Genomic DNA, 27,932 nt, shown 5'->3' on the forward strand with positions numbered 1-27,932 from the left:
TATTGCATGGCACATACACTAGGAATTATTGTTTATGTGAAATCCTAATTTAACTGGGTATCCTGTATTTTTATGTGCGGAAATCTTGCAAGCTTACCAGTAGGTGACATCTGAGCTAAGAACGGAATGACCTGAAGGAACTAGCTGTTCAAAGTTTCAAGGAAAGAGTGATTCAGGCGGAGGGATCCAGAGTGAATGTCAGAATAACCACTGGGAGGGAGGTACAAGTGAGGCTAGATAAATAGGCGGGGGCCGGATCGTGCAGAATTCTGTAGGGATGGCAAGGAGTCTCGAATTTCTTTCTCTCTTTAAGTGTGATGCGCTATTGGAATTTTAAGAAGGGTGACAAGGTCTGACTGCTATTTGGCTGCTGTTTGGTCAGCCACCTTTGGAAGGGTTAGAGGGCAACCTCAGAAGATAATTGAACTTAAGCTTGTGCCATTGGCCTGGGAAGTGAGGGTACCTAGGAGGCCGCCAGGGAGGAGCAGCTTGGCGGTTGCTAGGGAGCGAGAGGGGCGGGGCTCTGCGCACCGCGAAGGCTAAGCGGCCGGGACGGGGGCGGGGCCAGGAGAGCGGCGGCGCGCGCCGTGCGTTCGCAGGAAGTCGTGCCGGGAAAGCGAAGGGCGCGAGCGGAAGTGACGTCGCCCGTGCCCACGTGGTCCAGCGTGGTTCCCGCGGGTCGTTTCGGCCGGACCTGGAAAGTTACGAGCTGGTTTACTCTACAGAGGCCGGACCTAGCGCTCCGGTGCCCGTCCCGTCGGCAAGATGGTGAAGCCCAAGTACAAAGGACGGAGCACCATCAACCCCTCCAAGGCCAGCACAAACCCTGGTACGGGCGGCGGGGCTCGCGGAGGGTGGAGCTTGGAGGAAGCTTGGTAGGGAGGGCTCCGAGGGGATCGAGGGGGAGGAGGGATACCCGGGTGGCAAATAACTTGGAGTGGCCTCGAGCCGAGTGGCTATTGGGGACGAGAAGCCAGAAGGTGGTTTTTTCATTCGCAGGCACTGAGGAGGGCTGACATCTTGCACGCCTCTCAGGGCCAGGTGCCACGCACCAGTTCTAAAGTCGGGGAAAGTAAACCCTTGGGCCTGACAGCCATGGGGCATCTCCAGTTGTGAAATGCAGAGACTGGGAAGCTCTGAGTTGGAAAGGGCAGTTATCTCGACCACCTCTTGTGTTCCTAGGTGGATCAGCCTCTCTCCCAATATGTTTCAGACTTGTATGATTAGGAGTTAATTGGATAGTCAGATTAAAAGTGGTGTAGGCCGACCCAGCTGGCATTTTACACTTGACCACACTTGCCTGCCACTCTAGCTTTGACCATTTAAATGAGAAAGGGATTGTACATTTGGCTGTTGGAGTCATCCTACCTGGTAAAGCGCACGGAAACCCTGCAGGTGGACGGATAATGATCATTTCAATGAAGATGTTTTTGGAGATGTTTGTGCGCTTTGCTGAGCTTCCACTTGCGGGATGAACAAGATAATCTTTGGGGGAGTCCCTTCCATTGGAAAGAGACAGAGCATGAGCAGAGGAGGGGTAGAGAGAGAGAGGGAGACACAGAATCCAAGGTAGGCTCCAGGCTCCGAGCTGTCAGCACAGAGCCGGACACGGGGCTCGAACTCACCAGCTGTGAGATCATGACCTGAGCCGAAGTCGGACACCCAACCGACTGAGCCACCCAGGTGCCCGTAATAATCCTTTTTTTAAAATGTGGCTTAAAGTTTTTGATGACTTTAGTTGATGTTGAATGCTTTCCCTGGATTGCTGATAAATTATGCAATTTCTGTACCCTGGGATCTCAGAATGTCGGACCCAAAAAGGCCCTTAGGGGTTACAATGTTGTAGGTGAGGAGCCAGAGCCAAAATTGGGGAAGTGGCTCATCACAGTTGGCAAAGTTGGTGAGTAGAGCCGTCAGCACTGGGATTTCAGCCTGTTTTCTACTGCATCACTTCAGGGGTAGGCAGGTGACTTGAAGACATCCCCAACGGGAAGAGCTAGGCCAGTATTAACATGCTTATTTGTCCTTCTCTCTCTCAGATGTAAGGCAAGATTTGCTACCTATGTTGCTGTTGATGAAACTAAACTCAAACATTAGGAAATTAAGAAACTGGTACATAAGGAATACTTAGGTATCAAAATATGTAGTCTCCGTGGTGCCTTGCATACAGCAGGCACTCCGTATCGGTTCCACAGAGGTAGGTGTCTTAGTAACAGCACAGACAGTGGTCGAATGCTTTTGTTTAAATTCTGGCTCTGCCGTTTAGTAGCTGTGTGATCTTCGGCAAGGCGTCTGGCCACCTGTGCCTCAGTTTCTCAGCTTGCAGAATGAGGATAATGTCTCTCCTGATAGGGTTATTGCGTGGATTACATGAGATGATGCCTGTACTGTGGATCACACAGTGCCACGATTAATGCTCACAATTATTAACTCTTATCAAACACAGTCATATTGAGGGTCAGAGGTTAGGTCAGCTTTGTCATACCACGTAGCTTCCGGTGATCATAATTTTGTCTGGACGACGTAGGGGAGAGTAGATATTTTGCAGTGAGGCGGGGCAGCAGCTTGCCTACTTTGAGTGAGCTAGTTGGTGTGTTTGAGCATGTTTAAACTTGGTTATCAAATAGCTTGTGGTCGACTTCTGTCTTTCCTAGATCGAGTACAGGGAGCAGGAGGCCAGAACATGAGGGACCGGGCCACAATCCGGCGCCTGAATATGTACAGGCAGAAGGAACGCAGGTGAGCATTGCACACTGCCATGCCCCCTTTCCCTTCGTGCCCCGGACTTGTAGCTGAGACCTCATAACCTATGACCTTCCCACACCCGCTTTCCCCAAATACTAGTAGTGTATTTTCAGATGTCATCTTATACGGGTGTTGTTATGATAAATTGTAAGGTTCCGGTTAAAGGCGTGGGTAGTGGGTGGTGAAACAGTGATTGTGTCACAAGACTGTAGGACAAATCGAGGTTTTATTCCTCACAGCCTCGCCCTCCACGAATGGCACATGAAATCTCAAGTTACATATCCCTCAGCTAGAAATCTGGTTTTCTTTCACAAAGCATATAGGACTGTAGTTATGAAAGCAGCCAGAAAACTTGTTTTTTAATGCGAAACTTTAGATCACAACATTGTGGCACTTGGAAACTCATCACAACTGGGAGTTCTGCTGAGGCAGCCTCTACCACAGGGACTTGCTGACCATGGCATTTTGCTAGCTGGTCTTAATTTGTTTGGTAATTAGATTCTTCATCCATTCTGAAAGATGTGTTTAAAGCACAAATGTCAATGAACTTAATTTTCCTTAGTCACCTACTCTGCTGTTTGTTTTAAAATTTTGAGTTCCAGCATAAATCACCCTCTACTTAAAACTCGTTTAAACCGGCCTTCAAATAATTACCGCAGAAACTCAAGTATGTGGCTTTTTTTTTTTTCCTTTTTAAAAAAAGCAAACAAACAGTAAACAGATTTTCAGACATCAGCGTTATTTGTTATTCATCCAGCAGAAATCATTACGTGCTCTGTTGCAAGAGGTTTAAATGGCTTTTGGACAATCTGTTTCAAATGTAGAAGTACTTTTTGTTTACTGAAATCTGTATTTCATGATCATTTAAAACCAGAAAAAGAAAAAAAGGTCCTTTTGATGGAAAGGGTATTCTGTAAACCAAGCTTTTCTGTTGCCTTTCTTCTGTCATCAACCAAAATCTGTTATTTCCTCAATTTAGGAACAGTCGTGGTAAAGTGATTAAGCCTCTGCAATATCAGTCAACCGTGGCTTCTGGCACGGTGGCAAGAGTGGAGCCAAATATTAAATGGTTTGGTGAGTACTGTCACTGTCCCCTGTCACTTTGTTCTACCGAATGTGTGCTGTATGGAAAAAGGTAGGCCTAAAAGGGGTCTAAAAGGCAGAAGCTTTTGGGCGAGTAGTACTGTCAGGGGTTATAGGAGAAAGGGATGAGAAGTACCCGTAGTGGGAAAAGTGCTAAGAAAAGTAGTGGTGGCGGTGTTGGATTCCAGAAACAAGTTCTTCTTCTTTTTTTTCCTTTTTTTTTTTTTTTTGAGAGAGAGAAAGCGCCAGTGGGGGAGGGCCAGAGAGAGAGAGAGGGAGAGAGAATCCCAAGCAGGCTCCACCCTGCTAGCACAGAGCCCACTGTGGGGCTTGAACCCACGAACCACGAGATCATGACCTGAGCTGAAGTCAGACGCTTCACCAGCCTAGCCACCCAGGCGGCCCCTCAACAAGTTCTTTGTGTAAAGAGCTCATTGTTCGTTGTAAGTGAACCCTCTTAAACAGATAAGTCTGTCCTTGGTGACCTGCTTTCACAGAACCTGAGAGCTGTCATCTCGTCCTTTCCGGTGGCCTGGAGGGTGCCTTGCAGGTAACGCCTGTGCCTTTAACTCGAAGCACAAGTGCATTGGCTGGAAGCTCCTTTGAAACAGTTCTTCATGGGCACCTACGCTGGCCGTGAAAGGGTCTCTTGTTGGCCTTTCCCAGGAGCGAAGAGAGCGGAGTCAGGGCTTCTTGCTTTGGAAAGTCGGCCTCCAGGTGAGGCCGGGCTTTCTCTCAGTCCCTGCTAGGTGCGTGGGCACGTCAGGTCACACCCCATGGTTTGCTTGGTGTTTGACCTCTGTGCGTGGAGGCAGATGACAACTACCTTTGAGTGTCTCTCACATCTTTTGAGGGGATACCCTCTAGGAAGTGGCAACACGGGAAGGTGTCCGAGAAAACGTTTTAGAGAGGTGTTTTAGCCTCTCTGGAGACTGTGACTCTAGGTCCAGACCATCTGGGTGTGAATCCTAATTCTGCCATTTCTGTGACCGTGGGCAAGTAAGTTATTAGGCTTCTCTGTTGGTTGACTTCCTTGTCTCTAAAATGGGGATAAAAATAGTCCCTATTTTCCTAGGGCTGCGGTGGGGATTAGGTGGGGGAAGACGTGGGCAGTGTAGCAGCCAGCGACCCCTTGGCCCTCACCATCTTGAGTTCTGTATTTGTGCTGCCCATGCTGTTTCATTGAATATGTGTTTCAGACTCCCTCACTTACAAGGAGTTCCCCAGCTAGTGTTATGTAGCTTTATTTTGTTCCCTTGCATGGATTTATTGGTGAACTCAATAGTCCCTTCAAACCCTCATAACTCTAAAGGCAGTAATTGTGACTCAGGTTCTGTGCTTCAAGATTCCCTTTGTATATGAGTACATCAGCTGTGATTGGCTCCAGATTTCTTTGCCAGATTCACAGGAAGTATAGGATAGTTGTCAAATCTCAGTTCCATTCAGTGATGTTGATTTTTCAGTTTCATCCAGTCAGGAAACTGGGCTTGGAAAACTCTTGAAACCCTTTGTGTGTGTGGTTGGTGGATTAGTTCATAGTGTATGAGTGCAGGAGAGGCAGTTTTTTTGTTTTATTCCTCCCCCCCCCCCTTTAAATTTGAAAATGGCTACATGGGACAGATGTATCGGATGTTTGGGCAAGCCAGGGTAACAGAGTCTTGCCTTTCCCTGTGTCTTTGGGAAGAAGGATGCAGAATCAAAAAGGAGTTGTTTATAAATGACAACATTCTTCCATAAAACAGGAAACACACGTGTGATTAAACAGTCGTCGTTACAAAAATTTCAAGAGGAAATGGGCACAGTTATGAAGGATCCATACAAAGTTGTCATGAAGCAAAGCAAGCTACCCATGTCTCTTCTCCACGATCGGATCCAGCCTCACGTAAGTTGGAGGATATCCCTGGCAATGGAATTTCGTGGGCACACTCCACACCGATCCAGCTCTAACATGTTTGTCTTTTGTGTTTTTCCATAGGGAAGAGTGGCTTTAATGCAGTACTGATGAACTTTCTGAGACTTCTCCTTTCATCTGTGTTAGGGCCTTACCCTAGTATGAATTGCGTTGTGTCAGGAGGGCGCATTACCTAGTGGATCAGAGCGCAGGCTTGGGAGTCAGGTCCCACTTAGCCTTTGCTCTTCCCCTTCCTAGAGCCTTAGGTATCTCCATGGGCTTTCACTTCCCGGCTATAAAGTCAAGAAAACTGACTTCCTTGGGTGACCAGTGAAGCATTTGGCATACAGTGAGGTCATAGCCCACTGCCGTTAATTAGAGCTGACTAGATCATGGCTATTACTAATACTAGTTGTATTTTGGGTTTTTTTGGGTAGGCAAACTGGTTTAAGTGGTAACTCCTTCAAACTTCGGGGAAATGTAGAGTTAGGACTGGGTTGGTAGGAGGGAGGCCTTTGGTGTTATGTACTTTGGGCTTCTGTGAGACCCTTGGAATTCTTTCTAGTGAGGGAAAGGGTGCTGGGCAGATTGGTTCTTAACCACTGTGGTTGAAGGACAGTGAGGACTGAATCCTGCTTGAGTGGAATGAGTTTCACACAGAACCAAAGAAATGGCCTCATGTTTGCACGCTTTTACTTGCATCGAATATTAATTCTCAGAAATGTAGCCAGTACGTAAGCCTCAGTTCAAATGTAAGGAGGGGAAGGAAACATTGACATGCATGCATGGATTAAACAGTTCAAAGCAAATTGTTTACTCGCAGAACAAAATAAAAACCAAGGCCTGGTTATTGCCTCAGGTTTTGTCAATTATGCTTTGTTTTATGACGGACTAGAAGAATGGCACCTATTAGTGGAATGACTGTTTTCTTTCAGGGAAACACATGAGTGTAATTCACGAACCACAGACAAGTTGCTCATTTCCCTTGTTCTCTTGGTCTGTTCTCCCTAAAGCCATCTTTTAACAAACTATTGAATCTTGTTTACGAGGAGAACAGAGAGGGCTTATTATGGATTTATTGCTTTGTTGCTCATTCCAGTTGTTCAGTGCTTCTAAAACTCAGTGCCAAGTATCTGATCTATAGGGTGAAGGATGGACAGCTGCACCAGTCAGCTGGTATTTTGATGCAGATAATACTCAAGAGTACGGGATGCCTTTACTGCTTTGGCCTTGAAAAACCTTCCCTGTTTTATTTTAGTGTGGCATCTACTGCTCCTTATAAAGTTTAATCCTAGATCCCTGCACAGGGGAGTCCAATCATATATGCTTTAACTTTTACACTGTCAGCTGCATGTGCGTTATAATTACTATAATTCTGTAGCAGTCCAGCGAAAATACTGTCACTTATTTGTGTGCTTTGTTAAATACTGCTATAGCTGCATGATGCTCGTTAACGTATGGGCTCACACACACACACATCTGTGTGTGTACTGTACTTGATAGGTTATTTCTGAGCTTTCCAAGAATAACTTTGGTCACAGTTTTCCCGCTGACATCAGTACCTGGTTCCCCTGTAAAACTGAACTAAGAGAGGGGTTAGAGAATCTAAAAAAAATGACAACAGCTTAAGGATCTTTAGGAATTGGAGGGGGCGATCAAGGTCAGAAGCCATAGGGGCCGGTCCACCATCCGTGTTTAGTGGCTGGTGCTCACAGAGGAGCTTTGTACTGAGGGGCAGAGGGTGATTTTTTTTTTGAGGCTATACTCTGCCGTCTGTTAACGTTCTGTTACGTGTTAGATCCTAACTCAGACTTCGACTTTTATCCTACTTCAAAAATTCCTATGCCCGTAACTCCTTTACAGGCACATCAAGTTCTAGTTAGTATCAGGTTCCTTTTATCACATCTAAACTATTACTTTGGACTTCTGCTAGATGTTTTTCATCTGAAGGCTTTCCATGTGCATTTAATAAAAACGTTACCTAAATTAGGAAAAATGTTATCTGAAACTAAAATGCATCTTACAAAACAAGCAATTCCTTTTGGCCATGAAAGAAGTGAACTTCCAAGAAAAAGTTGGCATTTACAGTTGGTTTAAAAAAGAACACAAATTTGAGTATAATTGTCCTTGACAAAATCTGTGAATTTGGCGAATTTTATGCACTTGTTTGAAAACTCAAAAAAGAAAGAAAAGATAAGTTAATTTTTATCATTGTGGCCGTAATTACATATGACTAAAGTTTATGATAAATGAAATAAAGCAGAGTTTTTGGCAAGTCTTACACATATTTGCTTTGACTCTTTGTATTACTTTTGTATTTCTCCAAGGAGGCTTATAGAACTTTAGGATTGGGGAACAAGTGCTTTTGCTATTTAAGCATTTCAAATTTGAAACCAGGCTGCATCCCTGTTGTAGTTTTTGGTGTGGGTTGAGCTTTGAAAAAACAAAAGCGGAAAGCCTTTCCTGGGTAGGTTTTAAACTTTCTGTTTTTGCTCAGTGCTTTCCTTAGCTTTACATGAAACTCTGTTTTCTCTTTAGAACTCCAAGGTGCACATTCTTGACACCGAAAGCTTTGAAACTACATTCGGCCCTAAGTCACAGAGGAAGCGACCAAACTTATTTGCGAGTGATATGCAGTCTCTTCTAGAAAATGCTGAAATGTCCAGCGAGAGCTACGACCAGGGCAAGGATCGTGACCTGGTCACTGAAGACCCTGGGGTGAGGTACGGTTTGGGTGTCATCTGCTCTCATCATTTGCTCTTGTGCAACAAAACTTTTTTTTGAGTTTATTTGGAGACAGAAGATGCGCCAGGGGAGGGGCAGAGAGAGGGAGGGAGGGAGAGAATTCCTAGCAGGCTCCGCGTTGTCAGCGCAGAGGCGGACTGGGGCTCCAACTCACAAACTGAGATCTGGCCTGAGCCAAAATCAAGAGTTGGACACTCAACAGGCCACCCAGGTGCCCTGCAACAAAATATTTTTGTACCTTTATTTTACCTATATGAAGCTTGGTGCTTACCTCCTAGATAGTGATCTTCTTCCCTTACGCTAGAACAATTTGTGACGTTGGGGCCAGATGGAAAATAATTTCTGAGGTGGCTTGTTTTCTCTGGGTCTCTTTTTTTCATGATTGTTTTTTTCTTCATAATAATAGCAGTAGATTCTGTCGTAGACAATTTAGAATATACAGTTAAATTAGAAATGCAACAAAAACTAAGAACTCCTAGTCCCACCGACCATGTTAATAAATTGTTAAAATCATCAATGTCAGGGCTTCCTTAATCAGAGACTCTGGACCACTGGGGGTTCATGGATGGTCTTTGAATTTCCCGTGACCTTCTGAAGATAATGTGGGAAATGTATGTACATGCGTAGAGGTGGCAGTGTTTTGTTATTTTTATGTTTGCTGTGGAGGGGGAGGAGAAGGATTGATACCTTTTGTCATATCATATTCTCATAGAGTTCATGCCCAAAAAGTATCAAGAATTAGTCACTGTTAGATGTATTATTCTGGATCTTTTTTACACTCAGTTTTCATTTATAATACCTTAAGAGTGTTGTTGTTTTTTTTAATTTTTAATGTTTATTTTTGCGGGGGGAGACAGAGTGTGAGCGGGGGAGGGGCAGAGAGAGAGAGGAAGACACAGATCTGAAGCGGGCTCCAGGCTCAGAGCCGTCGACACAGAGCCCAACTTGGGGCTCGAACGCATGGACCGTGAGATCATGACCTGAGCCGACGTTGGACACTTAACTGACTGAGCCACCCAGGCACCCCCTTAAGAGTGTATTTTAACTTGCCCCCCCCCTTTTTTTCTTAATGTTTAAATGTTTTTTTACTTAGAGAGACGGAGTGCAAGCAGGGGAGGGGCAGAGAGAGAGGGAGACACAGAATCTGAAGCAGGCTCCAGGCTCTGAGCTGTCAGCACAGAGCCCGACACGAGGCTCGAACTCACGAACGGTGGGATCATGATCCGAGCCAAAGTCAGACACTCAACTGACTGAGCCACCCAGGTGCCCTGAACTTACTTTTTATTTTAATATATTTTTCTAAATTATTAAGAATAAATTTCCATTAAAAAAATAGATTTCCGTGGTAGTACTCATCGACAGTCCCGCTGTGGAACATTTATGCCGTTTGTAGTTTTGCCCTGTGGTAAATAAGGCTAGGGTAAAGCATCCGTGTGACTAAATCTTTCTCCTTAATTATTCCCCTAAGATACATTCTTATGGGGGAAATGGCTGTGTCAGAGAGCATGCGTGTTTTTTTTTTTTTAATTTTTTTTTTAACGTTTATTTATTTTTGAGACAGAGAGAGACAGAGCATGAACAGGGGAGGGGCAGAGAGAGAGGGAGACACAGAATCTGAAACAGGCTCCAGGCTCTGAGCGGTCAGCACAGAGCCCGACGCGGGGCTCGAACTCCCGGACCGTGAGATCATGACCTGAGCTGAAGTCGGACGCTTAACCGACCAAGCCACCCAGGCGCCCCAGCATGCGTGTTTTTGACAGGCAGCTGCCCGGTGCCCTCCAGAAAGCGTTGCCGTGTCCCCTCTTCACCGCTCGTGAGTGTCCCAGATGCCTCAGCAAAGAGGTGCTGTTGCTCACCTGCACTAGGGCTGCCCAAGTGCTGTCGGCGGCCTGTTTTCTAACTGTGCGTCTCCTGGAGAGCAAGTCAGGCCATCTGAGGCCAAGCAAAAGAGGTAGCAAGTTCATTTCTTCTTAGACATATTTGGAGGATGCCTAGGTGGCTCCTTAGGTTAAGCATCCAACTTCGGCTCAGGTCGTGATCTCACGGTTCGTGAGTTCGAGCTCCACGTCGGGCTCTGTGCTGACAGCTCAGAGCCTGGAGCCTGCTTCGGATTCTGTGTCTCCCCCCTCTCCCTGCCCTCCCCCACTGGTGCTGTCTCTCTCTCAAAAATAAATAAACATTAAAATAAAAATAAGTATTTGGACTTTGTGTGCCTCTGCTGATGTGAATTTTTCCCCCTCCCAAAGGTGCAGTATATAATGGGGGGTGGGGGGGGGAGAAGAAAACTGGTTTTGTTTCCAAGACACTGGGTAAATATCTGTGAGGCTAGTGGATAAACAGATTCTCAGCCTTATCAGAAAAATTTCACTTCATATGGGAGTGTAGATTATGGTTCAGGTCTTGCCAAATCCTTTTCATAATCTTCTATGACATGTTGCCTAATTATAGTTGCTTTTTAAAATATTTGTTTTAATTTTTCCATATTTTTTATGTGTGATGTATGGTTTAAAATTTTTTAATTTTGTTTTTAATTGATATACCATTCTCTTTAAAAAAATTTTTTTAATGTTTATTTTTGAGAGAGGATGAGAGGGAGAGGGGCAGAGAGAGAGGGAGACATAAAATCTGAAGCAGGCTCCAGGCTCGGAGCTGTCAGCACACAGAACCTGACGCGGGGCTCGAACTCATGACTGGTGAGATCATGACCTGAGCTGAAATCAGATGCTCAACTGACTGAGCCACCCAGGCGCCCCATAGATTTTTAAATGTTTTAAATTTATTTATCATGGTAAGTGTACTCTTTAATCCCCTTCACCTATTTTTCCCATCCCCCGCCCCCCCACCTCCCCTTTGGGTAACCATCAGTTCTCTTTAGTTAAAAGTCTGTTTCTTGGTTTGTTTCTCTCTTTTTTTTTCTTTGTTTTGTTTCTTAAATTCCACATACGAGTGAGATCACATGGTATTTGTCTTTCTCTGACCGACTCATTTCACTTAGCATTACACTCTCTAGCTCCATTTTTAATTTTTTGAGGAAACTCCATACTGATTTTTTGCTTTTAGGTTTATTTTGAGAGCAAAGAGAGCGCAGTTATGGGAGGGCAGAGAGAGAGGGAAAGCGAGAGAATCCCAAGCAGACTCTGCATTGTTGGTACGGAGACCGACCAGGGCTCAGACTCACGAACCATGAGAACGTGACCTGAGCTGAAATCAGGAGTCAGATGCTTAACCGACTGAGCCACCCGGGCGCCCCCTCCATAGTGTTTTCCAAAGTGGCTGCACCAGTTTGCATTCCCTCCAGCAGTACGTGAAGGTTCCTTTTTATCCGCATCCCTGCCAACACCTGTTATTTCTTGAGTCACTTTATTTTAAATTTTACATTTTTTACTGTGGTAAACTGGACATACAATTTTATCTTTTCAGGCATTTTTTCAACGTTTATTTATTTTTGGGACAGAGAGAGACAGAGCATGAACGGGGGAGGGGCAGAGAGAATCGGAAACAGGCTCCAGGCTCTGCGCCATCAGCCCAGAGCCTGATGCGGGGCTCGAACTCACGGACCGCGAGATCGTGACCTGGCTGAAGTCGGACGCTTAACCGACTGCGCCACCCAGGCGCCCCTTTTCAGGCATTTTTAAGCCTGCAAGTCAGTGGCATTAAGTACGTTCACATGGTTATGCAGCCGTCCCTGCTCCGGGTCTACTGCCAGAATCCTTTACATCATCCCAAACTGAAAGTCTTTACCCATTAAACAGTAACGTCCCCTCCCGTGCTCTCCCCAGTGCTTGGTGGCCACCATTCTACCTCTGTCTCTTAGGAGTCTGACTACCCTTGTGAGAGGTACTTGATAGTAAGTGCAGTCCTACAGTGTGTGTCCTTTCGTGTCTGGCTTGTTTCATTACCAGAATGTCTCCAGGGTCATTCATGTTGTAGCCTGTGTTAGTACTTTATTCTTTTTTGTTCCTGAATAATACTCCATTATGTTTGCAACACATTTTTTTTTTTTTTAATTTTTTTTTCAACCTTTATTTATTTTTGGGACAGAGAGAGACAGAGCATGAACGGGGGAGGGGCAGAGAGAGAGGGAGACACAGAATCGGAAACAGGCTCCAGGCTCTGAGCCATCAGCCCAGAGCCTGACGCGGGGCTCGAACTCACGGACCGTGAGATCGTGACCTGGCTGAAATCGGACGCTTAACCGACTGCGCCACCCAGGCGCCCCTGCAACACATTTTTAAGTCCATTCATCCATCGATGGACGTTTGGATTGGATATAGTCACTTTTTAAATTAAATTTGCTCTTGGTCCGTCTCCAAGTAGTTTTAGTGCCCTTTTCCTGTGGCACATGGCCGGCTCTTCCCTAAACATCCTCTTACCCTTTGTAGGGCTTCATTTGCTCACTTTGAGTGTTTTCTTATTTAGAAACGAAGCCCAAGAAGAGATCTATAAAAAGGGACAGTCCAAGAGAATATGGGGTGAGCTCTATAAGGTAAGACTTGAGTTCTTTCTCGTTGAGCGTTCCCCTTGGCTTTCGTGATTTTCTATGAGAGAAGTAATCTTGACGTATCGAAGATCTGTCAAATCACGAACTCCGCTGCCCATTCTGTCCTCATTCCCTCACAAAAACGGGATAGTTGTGCCCACGTATGTACTGCCATTGTTCTCGATAACTGCATTCGATTTCTTTTTACTGCTCACGTAATAGTAACAGCTGCCATACACAGACCTTACATTTATCGTATGTGGTAGAGCCGTGTGGGGATTTTTAAGTTTCGTAGTCCAGCCGTCTCGTTTACAGGTGAGAACACAGGTCTAGAAAGATTGAATTCCTCACCCAGCTCACTCAGCTGGTTAGTGGGAGATTCTGTGTCCTGAGTCCTGGTCCAGCACTCTTCAGCTGGCTGAGTTTTATGTCCACATGCTAGAGATCAACCTTGGTGACAGAGGCTTTCAAGCACAGTCCCATAGTCCAACAGTAACATAACCGGAAAGCAGCACCCTGAAGGCAAACTAAATTTTTTAGGTTTTTGTACAATACACAAAAGCTGTGGCAGCAGAAACTTTTAGAAATCTAAGAAGTGAATGGTTCCATTCAATAATCGATAGTAGTCACGAAGTAAGGTGGGTTTCATCTAAGTCAGTTTTCCTGTTTGAAATTCAAGTTTCTTACACTCACAGGATGGAGAAAGTTTTGAATTCTGATCACTGGGCATCAGGATTGGCTACTCCTGTTTTGAAGTCCTCACTATTGCTTTCTTTTCCCTGGGTTCCCTTAGATGTCATCCCTCTCCCATTTCTCATTTCACTAAAGCAAATCATTTTTGCCTCTTTGAATTGCAGGTGATAGATTCCTCAGATGTTGTAGTTCAAGTTCTTGATGCTAGAGATCCAATGGGTACCCGTTCCCCTCACATTGAGACTTACTTGAAGAAGGAAAAACCCTGGAAGCACCTTATTTTTGTTCTTAACAAATGTGACCTTGTTCCAACCTGGGCAACAGTAAGTATGGCTGCTTATCCACTGCCAGACTGCCAGGCAGCTCAGCTCCTCGTAGGCTGAGTTCTCTGTAAATGAGTCAGTTTCACGGTTTTTAGGATTTGAGACAGTAAAGTATCACACTTCTCGCATAGTAGCCACGGAAGTGTTTTTACTGAAAACAGAAGTAAAATGTGCTTCATTGACAGAGGGCAGAGTTATCTCTTATCCCCTGATGGTTGGTGAAGGCACAGTTGCCAGTATCCCCTGGACGGATGATGAGGCCCCTTCGCATGGAGACAGCTGCCACAGCCGCTGGCCTGTCCCATATTATGTCACATCAATTGCATTTAATCGCAACGGAGGCATTTTTGTAATTGTTCTGTCCGTGTTCGTAGACAAAAGACAAAGTGTTAACTTTCATTTAAAAAAAAACCAAAACACATTTGAGGCACCTGGGTGGCTCTGTCGCTTAAGCCTTCGATTTCGGCTCAGGTCATGATCTGGTGGTTCGTGAGTTCCAGCCCCGCGTCGGGCTCTGTGCTGACAGCTCAGAGCCTGGAACCTGCTTGTGATTCCGTGTCTCCCTCTCTCGCTCAGCCCCTCCTCTGCTCACACTCTGTCTCTAATATAAACATTAAAAAAAAAAACACACACATTTTAAAGAATTACAGCTACCATTTCCTAGGGCAGCTGTGTATTTGAAATGCAGTCTGTTATTCAAGCTCCGACTCTTCCTGTATTGTGAATAAACAGGTTACAACTCACCAGCATCTTCTCTCCCCACTTTAGAAACGTTGGGTTGCTGTCCTCTCCCAGGATTATCCGACACTTGCCTTCCATGCAAGTCTTACCAACCCCTTCGGCAAAGGAGCATTCATTCAGCTTCTCCGGCAGTTTGGAAAGGTACTGGGACCTGACCCATCTCTGGGAACATGCAGCTGCGGGGCTATTAAAGCATTTGTCTTGCCAGCATGTGGCAGAGGGGTACCCACCTCACCTCCCCCATCATGCCCATGAGAAGTGTGTGTTCCTAGACGTATGTGTTCCTAACGTGTGTGTTCCTAGACGTATGTGTTCCTAACGTGTGTGTTCCAACGTAAAAATTCCTAGAGCCTCGGGGTTATAAGGGATTTTGGAAAATGTTTTCTGGCTCAACCATCGCCCCTATCTTTGACCGGCATTGCCTCCCTTTCTGCCGTGTCCCTGGCACCTGACGGTCCGTCTTCTGCTTGAGAACAGACCCCCTCCCCATGCTGTGTTCCCCATCCTGGGTTTGTGAGCCTACCATGCCACCTCTGCCCTCAGGCCTGTGCAGTTTCTGTCCCCTCTGCCTGCGGGGCATCCTGCCCGTCCCTGCTCCTGTGTCGTTCTCTGGGAAGCCCCGCAGCCAGGTCGCCCTAGTAGGTATTCTCAAAGCTTCACGTTCTGTACCTTCAATTTGGTGTTCGTGTGTTTAGTTCATTCTACCTTGGCTTCTGACAAAGTACATGTGTCCTTTGTCCCACCCTTCCCCGATTCCCAGGAGTGAACATGTCCGGCCCGTGGCTGTTAGTTACCTTTAGTATTTTCTTCCGTATTTTTTATACATGCTTATTATGATTCTATTTCTCATCTCCTCCTGCCCTTCCACCTGCCGTTTTAGATATTTATATGTTAAGTCTCTGCTGTGGAAAATGAGGACTAACTAAGTTTCTTATGGCTGTTCTGTTCCCACACGTACTCCCCTCTCTCCATTCTCCCTGCATCGCTGTACATCATCTGGCCAGATTGTTCTTTCCTTCAGCGTTTATGTGGTCATGACTGTACGATATCACTCGCCACTGATCCACACAGCACTCTGAATGTAATTCCTCTCTGATGGAACCTTCTGTTTTCTCTGGCGTTAATTAGCTCTGTGTCATTTGTCACTAATGTGTCACCAGATCCTCTGCTAGAGTGGGGACTTGGAGAGTGTTCGGCCCCTCCCTTCCCATCGGGACCGGCTACGGAGCCTTCTTCCTGGAGTTCCCTTTCACTGCCACCCTGAGCATTTCGTTGGGATCAAGGGATCCCACACAGGATCTTCTTTCTTGGTTTTTTGTCTTTCCTGGTTTACTCTTTCCTTTAAATAGAACATATTTTCCAAAAGCTTCCGGAGAAGGAGTGCTTAGAAGGAACATTTTTTGAGACCTTGCGTTTCAGAAATACCTTTATTCTGTCCTCACACTGTTTCTCCTCAGAATGCCGAGGGCACCAGCGCATCGTCTTCTGGTGGCTTCTGTTGTGCTGTTGAGTAATGGGACCAGTCCAACTCTTGGTCCTTTGTGGCTGGGAGCTCTTAAAAAAGAAACTCCTGTTTTAAAATTGCACATTGATGTGTTTTAAGGTGGGTCTTTTACTGTTCAGTGAGTTAGGCGTTGGATGGGACTTTGCCTAATGTTGGCCGGTATTATTTCTTGGAAATTCTCCCGCCGTCTACCCCATCAGCTCTTCTCTGGTTCAGGAATTGGGTGTGCTCTCTTGGTTTAATTCTTGAATCTTTTTCTTTATTTCAGTGCCTTTGTGATGTTTTGCTCTATTTTATGGGAAGTTTCTTTGACTTGATGATCTAGCTGTTCTGTCGCAAAATTTATTTTGCCTCTCACTTTTAAGAATTGCCCTGCCCCATTTTTGTTTCACAGATGAACTCTTTTCTGTTTCTGAGAATGGTAACGATGGTGGTATTTTGAAATTTTCCTCTTTCCCTATATTAACTCTGTTTCCTGCCAGTTTGTGTTTTTCTGTCTGTAGTACTAGAGTCACACTTCAGATGTCTGGTTATTTTCGCCTGTCTTCATATCTAAGGGTGAAGCACTGAAGAAAAGTCTCGTAGGGGTTCCTGGATGGTTCAGTTAGTTAGTATCTGACTCTTGATCTCGGCTCAAGTCATGATCTCACGGTTCGTGCAGTCTAGCCCTGTGTCGGACTCTGTGCTGACAGCTCAGAGCCTGCTTGGGATTCTCTTCCTTTCCATCTGCCCCTCCCCTGCTTGCTCGCCTGCTCTCTCTCGCTCTCAAAAAAAAAAAACAAAAACAAAAACAAAAAACAACCAATAGAAGTTTTATGCGGGGGGTAGACTATTGAATACTGGACTTCCCTGTCAGATGACTAGGTTAAAAGCCAATATTTTGTCGGAGGGCACTCTAGATGTCAGTGTAAGTTTCCCCGTAAAGGAATCTTCCAGTCTCCAGCTCGGGGATGTATATAATCCCTTGGCTGCAGGGTTCGGGAGCTCAGTGGGAGTAGGAACCTGGAGGTCTCGTCAATATTTAGACTTTCATGGGGTACCTTGGTGACTCAGTCAGTTGAGTGTCGACTTCAGCTCAATTTGTGATCTCTCAGTTTGTGGGTTTGAGCCCCAAGCTTGTGCTGTCAGCACAGAGCCCGCTTCAGAGCCTCTGTTCCCCCCTCTCTCTGTGCCCCTCCCTCGCTCGTGTTGTCTCTCCCAAAAATAAACATTAAAAACATGTATTTATTTATTTAGACTTTCATTTAATCACATTGGGAACACTTGCCTTCAGCTACTGTTATCCACAAGTCCAGGTTCCCTTTTAGGTCTAAGAATGTAGTTTTCAGAGATGTAGGATTTCCAAAAAATCAGTATCTGGTAAGGTTCTGGGGCAGAGAACCTAGGTGCCCCTGGTGGGGGAGGCCGGGGTGGGGTGGTGTCACTGCTCTGCAGACTTCTCGTAGTCTTGATTTCAGACCCCCTCAGTGGTAGCTGTCCTGCCCATTCCCCATTTTGTGATTCTTTGGCAATATTTTTGCTGGGTTGTAAATTTTCCTAACTTTGTCACTTAGCTTTCATCTTTGTAGTGAGCCAGGTTGGGTACTACTTAGCTGGTAGTGATTTATTAACATTGTAGGTTTTTATTTATTTACTTATTTATTTATTTATTTTTTTTTAACATTTATTCATTTTTGAGAGATAGAGACAGAACGTGAGTGGGGAAGGGGCAGAGAGAGGGAGACAGAATCTGAAGCAGGCTCCAGGCTCTGAGCAGTCAGCACAGAGCCTGATGCGGGGCTTGAACTCACGAACTGCGAGACCACGACCTGAGCCGAAGTCGGACGCTCAACTGACTGAGCCACCCGGGTGCCCCTGTAGGTTTGTTTTTATTGTCTCATCTCCAGCTCATTCTTTTGTTTTATATGCCTGGTTCTGTAAGTTCCTATATGTGCTCATTCCCACTGCTGTCATCCTAGTGGAGGTTGTGGCAGGAGCGAGGCCAGTGTGGACGTTGGGTCCGCCATCTTGAATTAGAAGTCCTCAACTAGCCTTAGGCAATTGTTGAGTTCTGTCTCCTTGAGACTTTCACCCAGTGGTCTAACTTCTGAGGTTGGTTTTTGTTTTTTTTTTTTAACTTCTGTCATTTATTTTTGGCAATGCAGATGCAAAATGTGCAGAGCAAAGGAGGGGTGGGTCACGGGATTGCCAATTGGTGCCATCTGCCGAGGTTCTCTTCCCTTAAGACATTTTATCCGTGGATGATGTTCTAAATTGATGACTAACAAGTTCTTTCTTCCTTTGCTTCTCGACCTACATACTTTTAACCTTAAAACATTCAAGAACAATTGCACATGGACAACTTGAGGAAATGAGTCATGTCTGATTTATTAATAAGGGTATGTGTGCAGCCCACTCAGGCAATGTAGGTGGCATGTGTCTAGGTTTTAGATCAAGTTCTAGTAACCCTTCTGCCTTATTTTCTTTATATTAGCGAAGTAACACAACCTGTCTTTCTCAAGGGATGTTCATGACCGTGTGTGTGTGTGTGTGTGTGTGTGTGTGTGTGTGTGTGGTGTGTATTCTCTTTTTAAACAGTTGCACACTGACAAGAAGCAGATCAGTGTCGGGTTCATTGGCTACCCAAATGTTGGCAAGAGCTCCGTGATAAACACATTGCGCTCCAAGAAAGTCTGTAGTGTGGCCCCCATTGCAGGCGAAACAAAGGTACGTCCGGCTTTAAGTGCCTTATTTACTTCTCCATATTGTATTTCCCTAGAGGGTGATTGTTTAGAGCATGGAGATTTCTACCTACTTCTCTTGAGTGAAGGCTACCAATGGGAGTTTGGTCTCCATATAATAGTTTGGAGTGTTACCAGAGTTGTCTCTGCCCATTTTGGTAAGACTGAGAGTAGTTTCTGGTTCGTATGGCACTGTGTGCCTTTGGCACGATGTGGGAAGTGCCGTTCACATTTAAGTCTCTTTTAAATGGTCACTCCAGCCTTTTTCTTTGATAAACAAAACTAACCCAAGAATATTTGGTGCAAGCGTTATGAAAGAAAACTCAGATGTTATGGTAGAGTCTGGCAGTTGGGGGGACATACCCTGAGATGCAGAGTGAGGAGCAACGTGGTTCTCCCGAAAGGAGGAGGGGCCGGACAGTATTAGACTCCCAAGAGTACCTTGAAAAACCAGAGAAGGTTTACTGGATTATTATCACGCGATACCACACGGACCTCCCGCCTCTGCCTTCATTTTAGACTCTTGGCTGGTGGAAGCTGTAGTCTGTACTTAGAGGAAGCACCTTGTGCGTGGCGCAAGTAGAGGAAACGCTTTATTGCTTCATCACTCAGCAGGTTGCTTCTCTTTGAGCCCTGACCCCACCCGTTTCTAGCTTGGTGAGCATCAGAGATTTGTGAAATCGGGCTCTTAAGTTTTGACCCAGGGAAGTCTCTGGCTTTTTACTGACTTCAGGTCTGGCAGTATATCACCTTGATGCGTCGGATATTCCTTATCGACTGTCCGGGTGTGGTTTATCCCTCCGAAGACTCAGAGACAGACATTGTGCTAAAAGGAGTGGTGAGTATTTTGGTCCTGATGGGCTCTTTGTTTGCCTTTTGGGGGAAGCATTCTGTGGGGAACACTGGATACCTTCGCGTTTCACTCATTTGGAAGGCGGTTTGGGGTCAGCCTGTCTGACCAAACTTGAGGAACGTGATGCTCTGCAGGGCAGCCTCTCCATTCCGCTAAAGCCTGTTTGAGGAGTCAGTGGAGCCACGGGCATATCTGGTCAATGTCATCCCACAAAAGAGTTTGTAGTTTACACACAGGATCCAAAGGGAAGCAGGGCCTGTTTATGTTTAGTGATAATTCATCTTCGAGGGTTTATGGGTTGAGTCATTTTGGAACTCAGGCAGGCATTTCCTCACTTGTTTCTGAATATGACCAAAAACTTTAAATGGTTCCACTTGACCTTAACCAGTGCTGCTGGCTATACGTCCTGCGCGCATTCCTCCCCTCTTTGCTTAAACTATCGAATTCTCTTTGTGTCCTGGGATTGGCAGGCTTTTAACCATTTCTGTACGCAACTGGCATGAAACAGTCCAACTTTGAACTGCTTGCGGAAGGAACCACACAGTTAGTTTGTGGTGAGCTGGGATTACAGCTGAGTGCCGGGCTCCCTGGCTGGACGCTGTGTGGTGGTGTTCCTTTCCCCTGACCACGTCTGGCCACCTCGGAGACCGGCCCCTGCCAGGCTCCCCTTGCATCGTGCTGTTGAAATCTATTTTCAGATACTGTTACAGATGTGAACTTCACTGCTTCCATATAAAGCTCGTAAGCCAGAAATTTCCTCTGAACATCTAGGTTCAAGTTGAAAAAATTAAGACTCCCGAAGACCACATTGGTGCTGTACTTGAACGGGCAAAGCCAGAATATATCAGCAAGACATACAAGATTGATTCTTGGGAGAATGCTGAGGACTTTCTCGAGAAGCTAGCTTTCCGGACTGGGAAGTTACTGAAGGTGAGCGAGGGTTTGTGAGACTTGAGACCAGGGCAGGTCACACGGCAGACGTGTGTATGTGGCGAGGACCTTTTTTGTGGGTATGTGTGGTGGGAGCGGTCCGAAACTTGGCAGGCCGGTGGTGACGAGCACCTGGGGCGGCTGACGTGCCCCCACGCTAGGAGGTGCTTTGGCCTGTGAATTTAATGGGGAGTCTTTCTGTGGCATTTCAGGGTGGAGAGCCAGACTTGCAGACTGTGGGTAAGATGGTTCTCAATGACTGGCAGAGGGGCCGGATTCCTTTCTTTGTCAAGCCGCCCAACGCAGAGCCCCCTGAAGCCTCCCAGGTAAGAACGGGGCAGACCTGCCTTTTGGAGAGCACGCTTCCTGCCCTAGGCGTGGTGCCTTGATTGCCTCCCTTTGTGGAGCGCCTTTTTTCTGTGTGGTCTGTCCATGCCAGTGTCTCCCCTTCCATAGAGCCATGGCTATGACCTTGGGGGGGGTGGTGGTGGGGGTGGGGGTGGCATTTGGAGACCAGGAAGCAGATGTGTGGTGGAAGTCCGAGGTTAAATACCAGCCTTTGGGGCCTCGAACAAAGAGGGCTGTAACTATTAGTGCTTTTCCAATACTGGGTCTGTCCTTATGCTTGAGGAACAGGAACATTTCCAAGACTGACTCAGCATTTGTGAGGCCCAACAATATGCCAGGCCCAGGGAGTATAGGGATAAATAACTTTTTTGTCCTCAAGAAGCTGGTAATTAGGGGGAAAAGGAGAGTGGTACAGTTTATAGTCCGGGAAAGAAGTCTTAGATTAGAGGCCTCTGGGCTGAATTGAGAAGCTTCCTTCCTGTTGGATTTCCCTCCCCCTGGCAGGGGACCACCACAAGGCTCCAACCGTGGCCCTTTGCTTTTCTGTTTCTAGGCTCTTTTTCAGAGCTCTGCTGAGTCTTTTGAAGAGGGGGCTTTAAGTTTCACTTCCATGCTGATCTTTCGGGTTTGTGTAGCTTTGGTTCATTCCCTCTTACCTGAAATCCGTTCCGCGTTTCAGTTATTAGCTAGAAACTTCCAGTTGAATACTTTCTCCAGCATTTCAGCATCACCATACCTGAAACTGGTGTTCTTTCTTCCTCTCCCCCTAAAGCCACCAAACAGCCAAAAAGACCCAGTTCCTGGTTCACTCATTGATTGGTTCATTCAGCAAAAGCGTCCTGAGGATCTCCCGTGTGCTGGGCACTCTGCTGGGCACTGGCGGTATTGCAGTGAAACTAGAGGAGTCCCTGCCTATCGCACTTCTGTGTATACGGATGCCGGCAGAGGAGCTTGTGGTTTTTTCTGATACCAGATGCATTTCGTTTGTCCGCACCAATTCTGCAATGCTCTGACACCCGCTGGGTGTCCAGTAATTCAGTTCTGGTACTATCTCCGAGAGTTAGCACAGGCCCACAGGTCTAGGGGCCGGCCCCACAGGATGGTCCCTGCTTCAGAGGCCAGCTGCGGATGGGCTTCCCCAGCCACCCACACTTCTGTCCAGCCAGCTGCAAATTCAGGGGTTCTCAGGTTTGGTAATGTGCTGAAACAACTCACAGAACTCAGAAAAGGGTTTGCTTACAATAGCCAGTTTATTGTAGAGGACACAGCTCAGGAACAGGCAAATGGAGGAGATGTGTAGGGCCCGGAGTGGGGTTGTGGGTGGCATGGAGTTCCCGTGGCCTTTCTGGGCATGGTGCCCTCCCAGCATATCAATCCATTCAGCCCAGAAGCTCCCCAGACCCCATCCTTCAGGGTGTTTTGTGGAGGTTCTATTACGTAGGCCTGTTTTGTTTTTTTTTTAATGTTTTATTTTTGAGACAGAGCATGAGCAGGAGAGGGGCAGAGAGAGAGGGAGACACAGTATCCGAAGCAGGCTCCAGGCTCCGAGCTCTCAGCACAGAGCCTGATGTGGGGCTCGAACTCACAAGCCATGAGATCGTGACCTGAGCCGAAGTCGGACGCTCAACTGACCGAACCACCCTGGCACCCCTACGTAGGCCTGATTAACTAAAGTATTGGCCATTGGTGATTAAACTCCATCTCTAGTCCTCCCATCAAGTGCTTGGTCCGTCTGGTGACCAGCCCCCATTCTGAAGCAAGGCCCCACCATGAGCATCTCATCAGATAAACTCTGGGGTGGTGGAGAGGGACTCGTTATGAATAACAAAAGACACCTTTCTGTACCCAGGAGATGCAGAGGGTTTTACAGTTCTGGTGCGAAGACCAAACATACGTTATTATGCTACAGGGACAGATAGTAAAGAGATAAATACGTTCCGTCGGGAGGTACCGGTGACTGACTAGGACAGGACCAGGGAAGTGGGTTTGGGAGATGGGAGAGTGTTCTTGTACGTGGGGTGGCTGGGGGTGGCCTCTGAGGAAGTGGCGTTTTGGTGGAGCCCTTAACAGTAGGAGGCAGGAGCCCTGTGGGTATCTTGAGGGGAGAGGGGTGCCGGCAGAGGCTGCCCCCCACCCGGAGCACCTGAGTGGGAGCAAGTGTGCTGCGGTCGCGGTGTGGAGAGATCGTGGGGCTGGACCCGGACCCGGACCCACGTGGGCGAGGGCAGGGCGACGTGGTGGGAAGCCGCTGGACGGTCGTGAGTTTGCCAGCTGCTGGACGTGAGGGAGGAAGACGTCGGCAGGGTCTGCTGTGACCCTGTGTGCACACGGTGGGCGATCTTGGACTCTTCGTGTCTGGTCGTTGAGTGTGTCAGATCATTAGTTCCCCCAGTGTGCGATTTTCTTCTTTTATTCTTCTTGGTAGTGGCTGACACTCCTTCAGAACACAAACGCTATACACTTAGCTGAGGAAAAAGGTATAAAAACGTACCTGCGAATTTTGTGTGCAACTTCCTGAATTTTCTGAATTCCTGACTTATTTAGCGCTTTGTGTAGCCACCCTTGCCTTCGGAAAAATCACTAAAGTTCCAGGAGTCTCCGTCGCAAGGTTAAAACAATGCTTACAAGCACAAAGCGCCAGGATAAAGCCTGGCACGAGCTTCTCCTTCACCTTTAATTACCTCAGACAGGTGTGTCCCCCGGCTCGGCCCCTCCCGGTCACACCTTTCCTCCCGGGGCCTGTCCCTGCGCCCCGAGCAGTGCTCTGCTTTCGCTCTCGGGCAGTTGTGTGCGCCCCTCTTGTGCGTGCTTACCTCAGCACCCCCGTCCCTTGCCCTCCTCAGGTGGGGCGGAGGGAGTCGCACACTGTGGAGAATGGCTGATAGTGTAACTGGTTAAACACCCACAGTTGGCTCTTCCTTGGGCCCCGCAGCCGAGTCCCTCTGATCCTTTAGTGCCGGCTTCTGGGCTTGACGCACCGTGGCTCCCGGGAGATGAACGACACGACTCCAGTGTGGGGTTTTCAGTACTTTCCTTAGTCCCGGGGGGAGGACTCCCTCGTTTGAGAGCCAGGTGTGAGGCCAGAAACGGTTGGCATTTTCTGATCCCGTGTCTCTCCCCCACCTGCACCCGGTTGTTTGGCCTCAACAGCTCCCATCCTCCTCGTCGTTGGAAGTCCCCACAGAAACAAGCCAGAAGAACCCAGAAGAGGAAATCACGGCAGCTGTAGGCGAAGCATCGGAGCCCGTCACTGAGAAGGAAAAAGAGAACAGTCGCTGTGACGCTGACTCGGAAATGCAGCAGATCCTGGCACGAGTTCGGCAGAACTTTGGCAAAATCAATGTCATGCCTCAGTTTTCGGGGGATGACCTGGTCCCTTTGGAGATGTCGGATATTGACGAAGAGCTTGAGAGCTTTTCCGAAGGGGAGGAGGAGGCACAGGAGCTACCAGGAGACGAAGAGGAGGAGTCTTGCCCGGAGTCCCAGGAAGAACACACGGAGAATGACACCAAGGCGGTTATTAAAGCCCTGGATGAGAAGATCGCTAAATATCAGAGATTTTTAAACAAAGCCAAAGCTAAGAAGTTTTCAGCAGTCAGGTAGCAGCCTCATCTCACCAATTGCGGTTTGCTCGTTCTTTTCTCAAACACTTGCCATGCGTACTGGAGCCACGGCTCTATGGGGCGTGAAAGGGAGTTATTGCCATTTTTAAAAAGTGATGTGTAGGTTTTTAAGGTGCAGCTCCGTGAAGTGTGAGAAGCTTTAGTTCAGGCTTTGGCAGAGGCCCAGCGGCTTTGGGCGGGCTGGGGGTGGCAACCGTGCGCAGAAGGTGGTCCGCAAGGTGGTCACAGCCCCCGGGTGGGCACGTGATTTGGGCAGTCAAGGGGGCTGGCGGGCAGCTTTGTTACCTGGCTTTTCTGTTTCAGAATATCCAAGGGACTAAGTGAGAAGGTTTTTGCAAAATCTGAAGAGCAAGGAGCAGCTGAAGAAGTGGAAGATACAGGTAAAATAGTGCAACCACTGGCATGCGATTTGCGTCTTCAGAACTATGGGGAATCGAACTTTACTCTCTCTGTCCTCTCTCGTGCCGTCATCCACACAGATATTTATCGTAACTGGCACCATGTACTCTTTATGATACAGGTTGGATTATTCACTTTTTATTCTGCACATTTCTTGGGATTAATTCAGGAAGCTTCCTGTAAGAGGAGTACTTTAGTAACCTTATAATCTAGGGGTGGGTCAGCAGATTTTCTGGGGGGAAGGGGGGTGGATCAGGTATTTATTCTTTACTCCGTTGGGACTCACAGCTTCTACATCAGGAGTGCGTTTCTATGACATAAATGCCAATCCTGCCATGGCCCACCAGGACCCTCCTAGCCTGGCACCCTCCCGGCCTCACCCCACTTTGTTCTTTTTGTGTTTTTTTCCAGAATAGTTGTTTTTTTTTTTTTTTTAATATTTATTTATTTTTGAGAGAGACAGAGACAGAATGCGAGTGGGTTAGGGGCAGAGAGAGAGAGGGAGAGATACAGAATCCAAAGCAGGCTCCAGGCTCTGAGCCGTCAGCACACAGCCCGATGCAGGGCTCGAACTCATGGGCCGTGAGATCATGACCTGAGCCGAAGTCGGACGCTCAACTGACTGAACCACCCAGGCGCCCTGTCTCACCCCGTTTTGTGCTGTGCCCACCCACGCTCCATGCACACTGGTCTTCCAGCACGTCAAGCTCATTCCCACCCTAGGATTCACAGGCACATTTTGAATAGAGAATTCCTGTTTGTTTTCTTTGTGCTCATGTATTGTTTCCAGCACCTACCAAAAAGGGAAGGAAGCGGAAGGCACAGAGGGAAGAGGACCGTTCAAATAAAACTCGCAGGATGCTTACATCTAAGGAAGTACGTGGTTTTGGTCTTGGTTTTGGTCTTAAACTTCACCCAGGTCTAGAAAGTAGAGAGGAGAAATCCATTTGCTAAGAGACGACGCTCTCTAAAAGTGATGGTCTGGAGCTGAATTCTGGGAACCCCAGTCCTAAGTGACCTAGTTGAGGTTAGTTAGACAGGATCAAGAGTTGGCCCACTGGATGAAGGTCCTTGAGTTCATGTCTTACGCTTTAGGAGTTCTCATCGCTGCCCTCAAACATGTAGACTGTCCTCTAGAAAGTCCGCTGGTTTTTTGTGGCTCCTTGGTTTTCTGTGATGAGCAGAGCCGTTCAGGCCGACAGATCCCTGCCCTCTGTGAAGTTCAGTGTAGTAACTGGCTCTTCAGAGCTGGAATGGGCCTTCTTGGGAAGGGAAGAGCTTGTTCCTGGAAGTGTTTACCCTTAGACCAGAGGGCCACTGGTCAGGAGCGCAGTAGGAAAGATTCCAGCGTGGATGACCCGACGACAGTCTGTAGAGCTGTCGCAGGTTACAGTGGGAGGGCACACTTGGGTCTGGGAGGGGAGCCTTCCCTTGTGAGCGCTGCTTCCACTGGTTGGGAGAGCAGCATAGGAATGGGGCACAGAGGAACAGAGGGGCCTGTTCTGTGACTTCCGCGATTGATTGGTCTTCTTTGCCATTTTTTTTTTACAGCGGAGGCGAGCAGCGCGGCAGCAGCAATCCAGGAAAGTTGGCGTCCGCTACTATGAAACACACAACGTGAAAAACAGGAACAGGAACAAAAAGAAGACCAATGACTCAGAGGGACAGAAACACAGACACAAAAAATTCAAACATAAGCAGTAACATTTTAAAAGTTTATTAAATTATACAGAAATAGGCAATTAGAAACTGTGTTCATTTTCTTCATGCCCGGTTGGCATTTCTAAGGCCATGATGCTTTTGTTCTGAGGTTTGACAGTTGAAACCATTCACCAGTGCTGGTGAAAACAGTCTGTCCGCCCCCAGGGCTTTCCGTGATGGGGTCCACTGGCACTTCTTGGTTCGTCCAGAGCGTAGCCATGTCCTGCGCGTCTGACGGAAACAGATGAGGTCTACAGAACGGAGAGCGGCATTTCTCTTACACTGGCAATTAGCAGTTTGAAACAGAAGTGTAAAAACGAGAAAATCTCAAGGACGTAATGTACACGGCCTAAGCTTTAAAATACGAAGAAGTGACAGCATCTTCAGTTGTCTGTCGCTGTGTCTGTTAGCTGGCCACAGGACGTAGGTGCTTGACGTCCAAGGAGTCCTGGAACCAGCACACCTCAGCAGAGTTCTGTCTCGCGACGGTGACAGCCCAGCCAGGCTCTTATGGTGGGGTCTTAGAGTCCCCTCAGGGCACCCGGAGGAGGGTGAAAGCTGTGACTTCAGATCTGAGATTAGAGCTGCGTGGGGCATGTTTGGGAACACAGCTCTTCCTGTAGGAATGCGATTCTCCCAGGGAGCCTTGGAGCCTTCACTGGGATGATGTCGGGTCAAAGCTCCACTAAGAGTCCTTCTTGGCTCCTTGGGAATGCAGCTTGAGGCATTCCAACCGAGTGGACACGTCAGTGCCTCCTTAGGTGTGTTCCTTGTGAAATTTAAATGAACGATGGAGTCATCTTGCTGCACTGGCCCACCCGGATTGCCCTAAATTAAAGCTTTGTTTCGCTGACTTCCTCTTCTGGGTTTACGGGCCTCCAAACTTTGGATTTAACTTACAAGGAATACTAAAGTGCAGTCTACAGGCCGTAGCCTAACCATTAATAATTAGAGCTGCATGTGAGGTCTGGGTACCTCTCCAGTTGTTAAACCCCAGCCAGTTAGGGGTGTAGGGTCAGGGGTTGGTTTTCTGCAGAATAAGATGAACAAACCAAATCGGCGGGCAGGGGCCGAGGTGCAGGCAGCTCACCGGGGACCTTGTGACTTGTATTTCTTCCCAGCAAACATTTACTTTCTCAAGGCGGGTTTGACT

The 27,932-nt window shown here is 47.2% G+C and overlaps 1 protein-coding gene across 1 annotated transcript; it reads left to right on the top strand.

The window, feature by feature from the left end:
• The first annotated feature begins 679 nt into the window (after positions 1–679).
• On the top strand, positions 680–26,823 carry GNL2 (G protein nucleolar 2). The gene is made up of 16 exons (XM_047083704.1): positions 680–829; positions 2,655–2,739; positions 3,725–3,819; positions 5,571–5,710; positions 8,258–8,442; positions 12,884–12,950; positions 13,802–13,960; positions 14,729–14,842; positions 18,783–18,911; positions 19,659–19,763; positions 20,550–20,708; positions 20,921–21,034; positions 24,207–24,655; positions 24,983–25,059; positions 25,869–25,954; positions 26,630–26,823. Exons 1-16 carry the CDS (start codon positions 766–768, stop codon positions 26,780–26,782), a joined length of 2,181 nt encoding a protein of 726 aa, XP_046939660.1. The 5' UTR covers positions 680–765; the 3' UTR covers positions 26,783–26,823.
• Positions 26,824–27,932: the final 1,109 nt, after the last annotated feature.

This window comes from Lynx rufus, unplaced genomic scaffold (genome assembly GCF_022079265.1).
Source record: "Lynx rufus isolate CCGP_SWC_20201006 ecotype Redwood Valley unplaced genomic scaffold, mLynRuf1.p SCAF_2, whole genome shotgun sequence".
Classification (NCBI taxonomy): domain Eukaryota; kingdom Metazoa; phylum Chordata; class Mammalia; order Carnivora; family Felidae; genus Lynx; species Lynx rufus.

Excerpts from the sequence above, each read along its gene's own strand:
- GNL2 (XM_047083704.1), top strand. The coding sequence starts at position 766 with ATGGTGAAGCCCAAGTACAAAGGACGGAGCACCATCAACCCCTCCAAG. Across the intron at positions 830-2,654 it reads CAAGGCCAGCACAAACCCTG|ATCGAGTACAGGGAGCAGGA; the intron begins GTACGGGCGGCG and ends TGTCTTTCCTAG. Across the intron at positions 21,035-24,206 it reads AGCCCCCTGAAGCCTCCCAG|CTCCCATCCTCCTCGTCGTT; the intron begins GTAAGAACGGGG and ends TGGCCTCAACAG.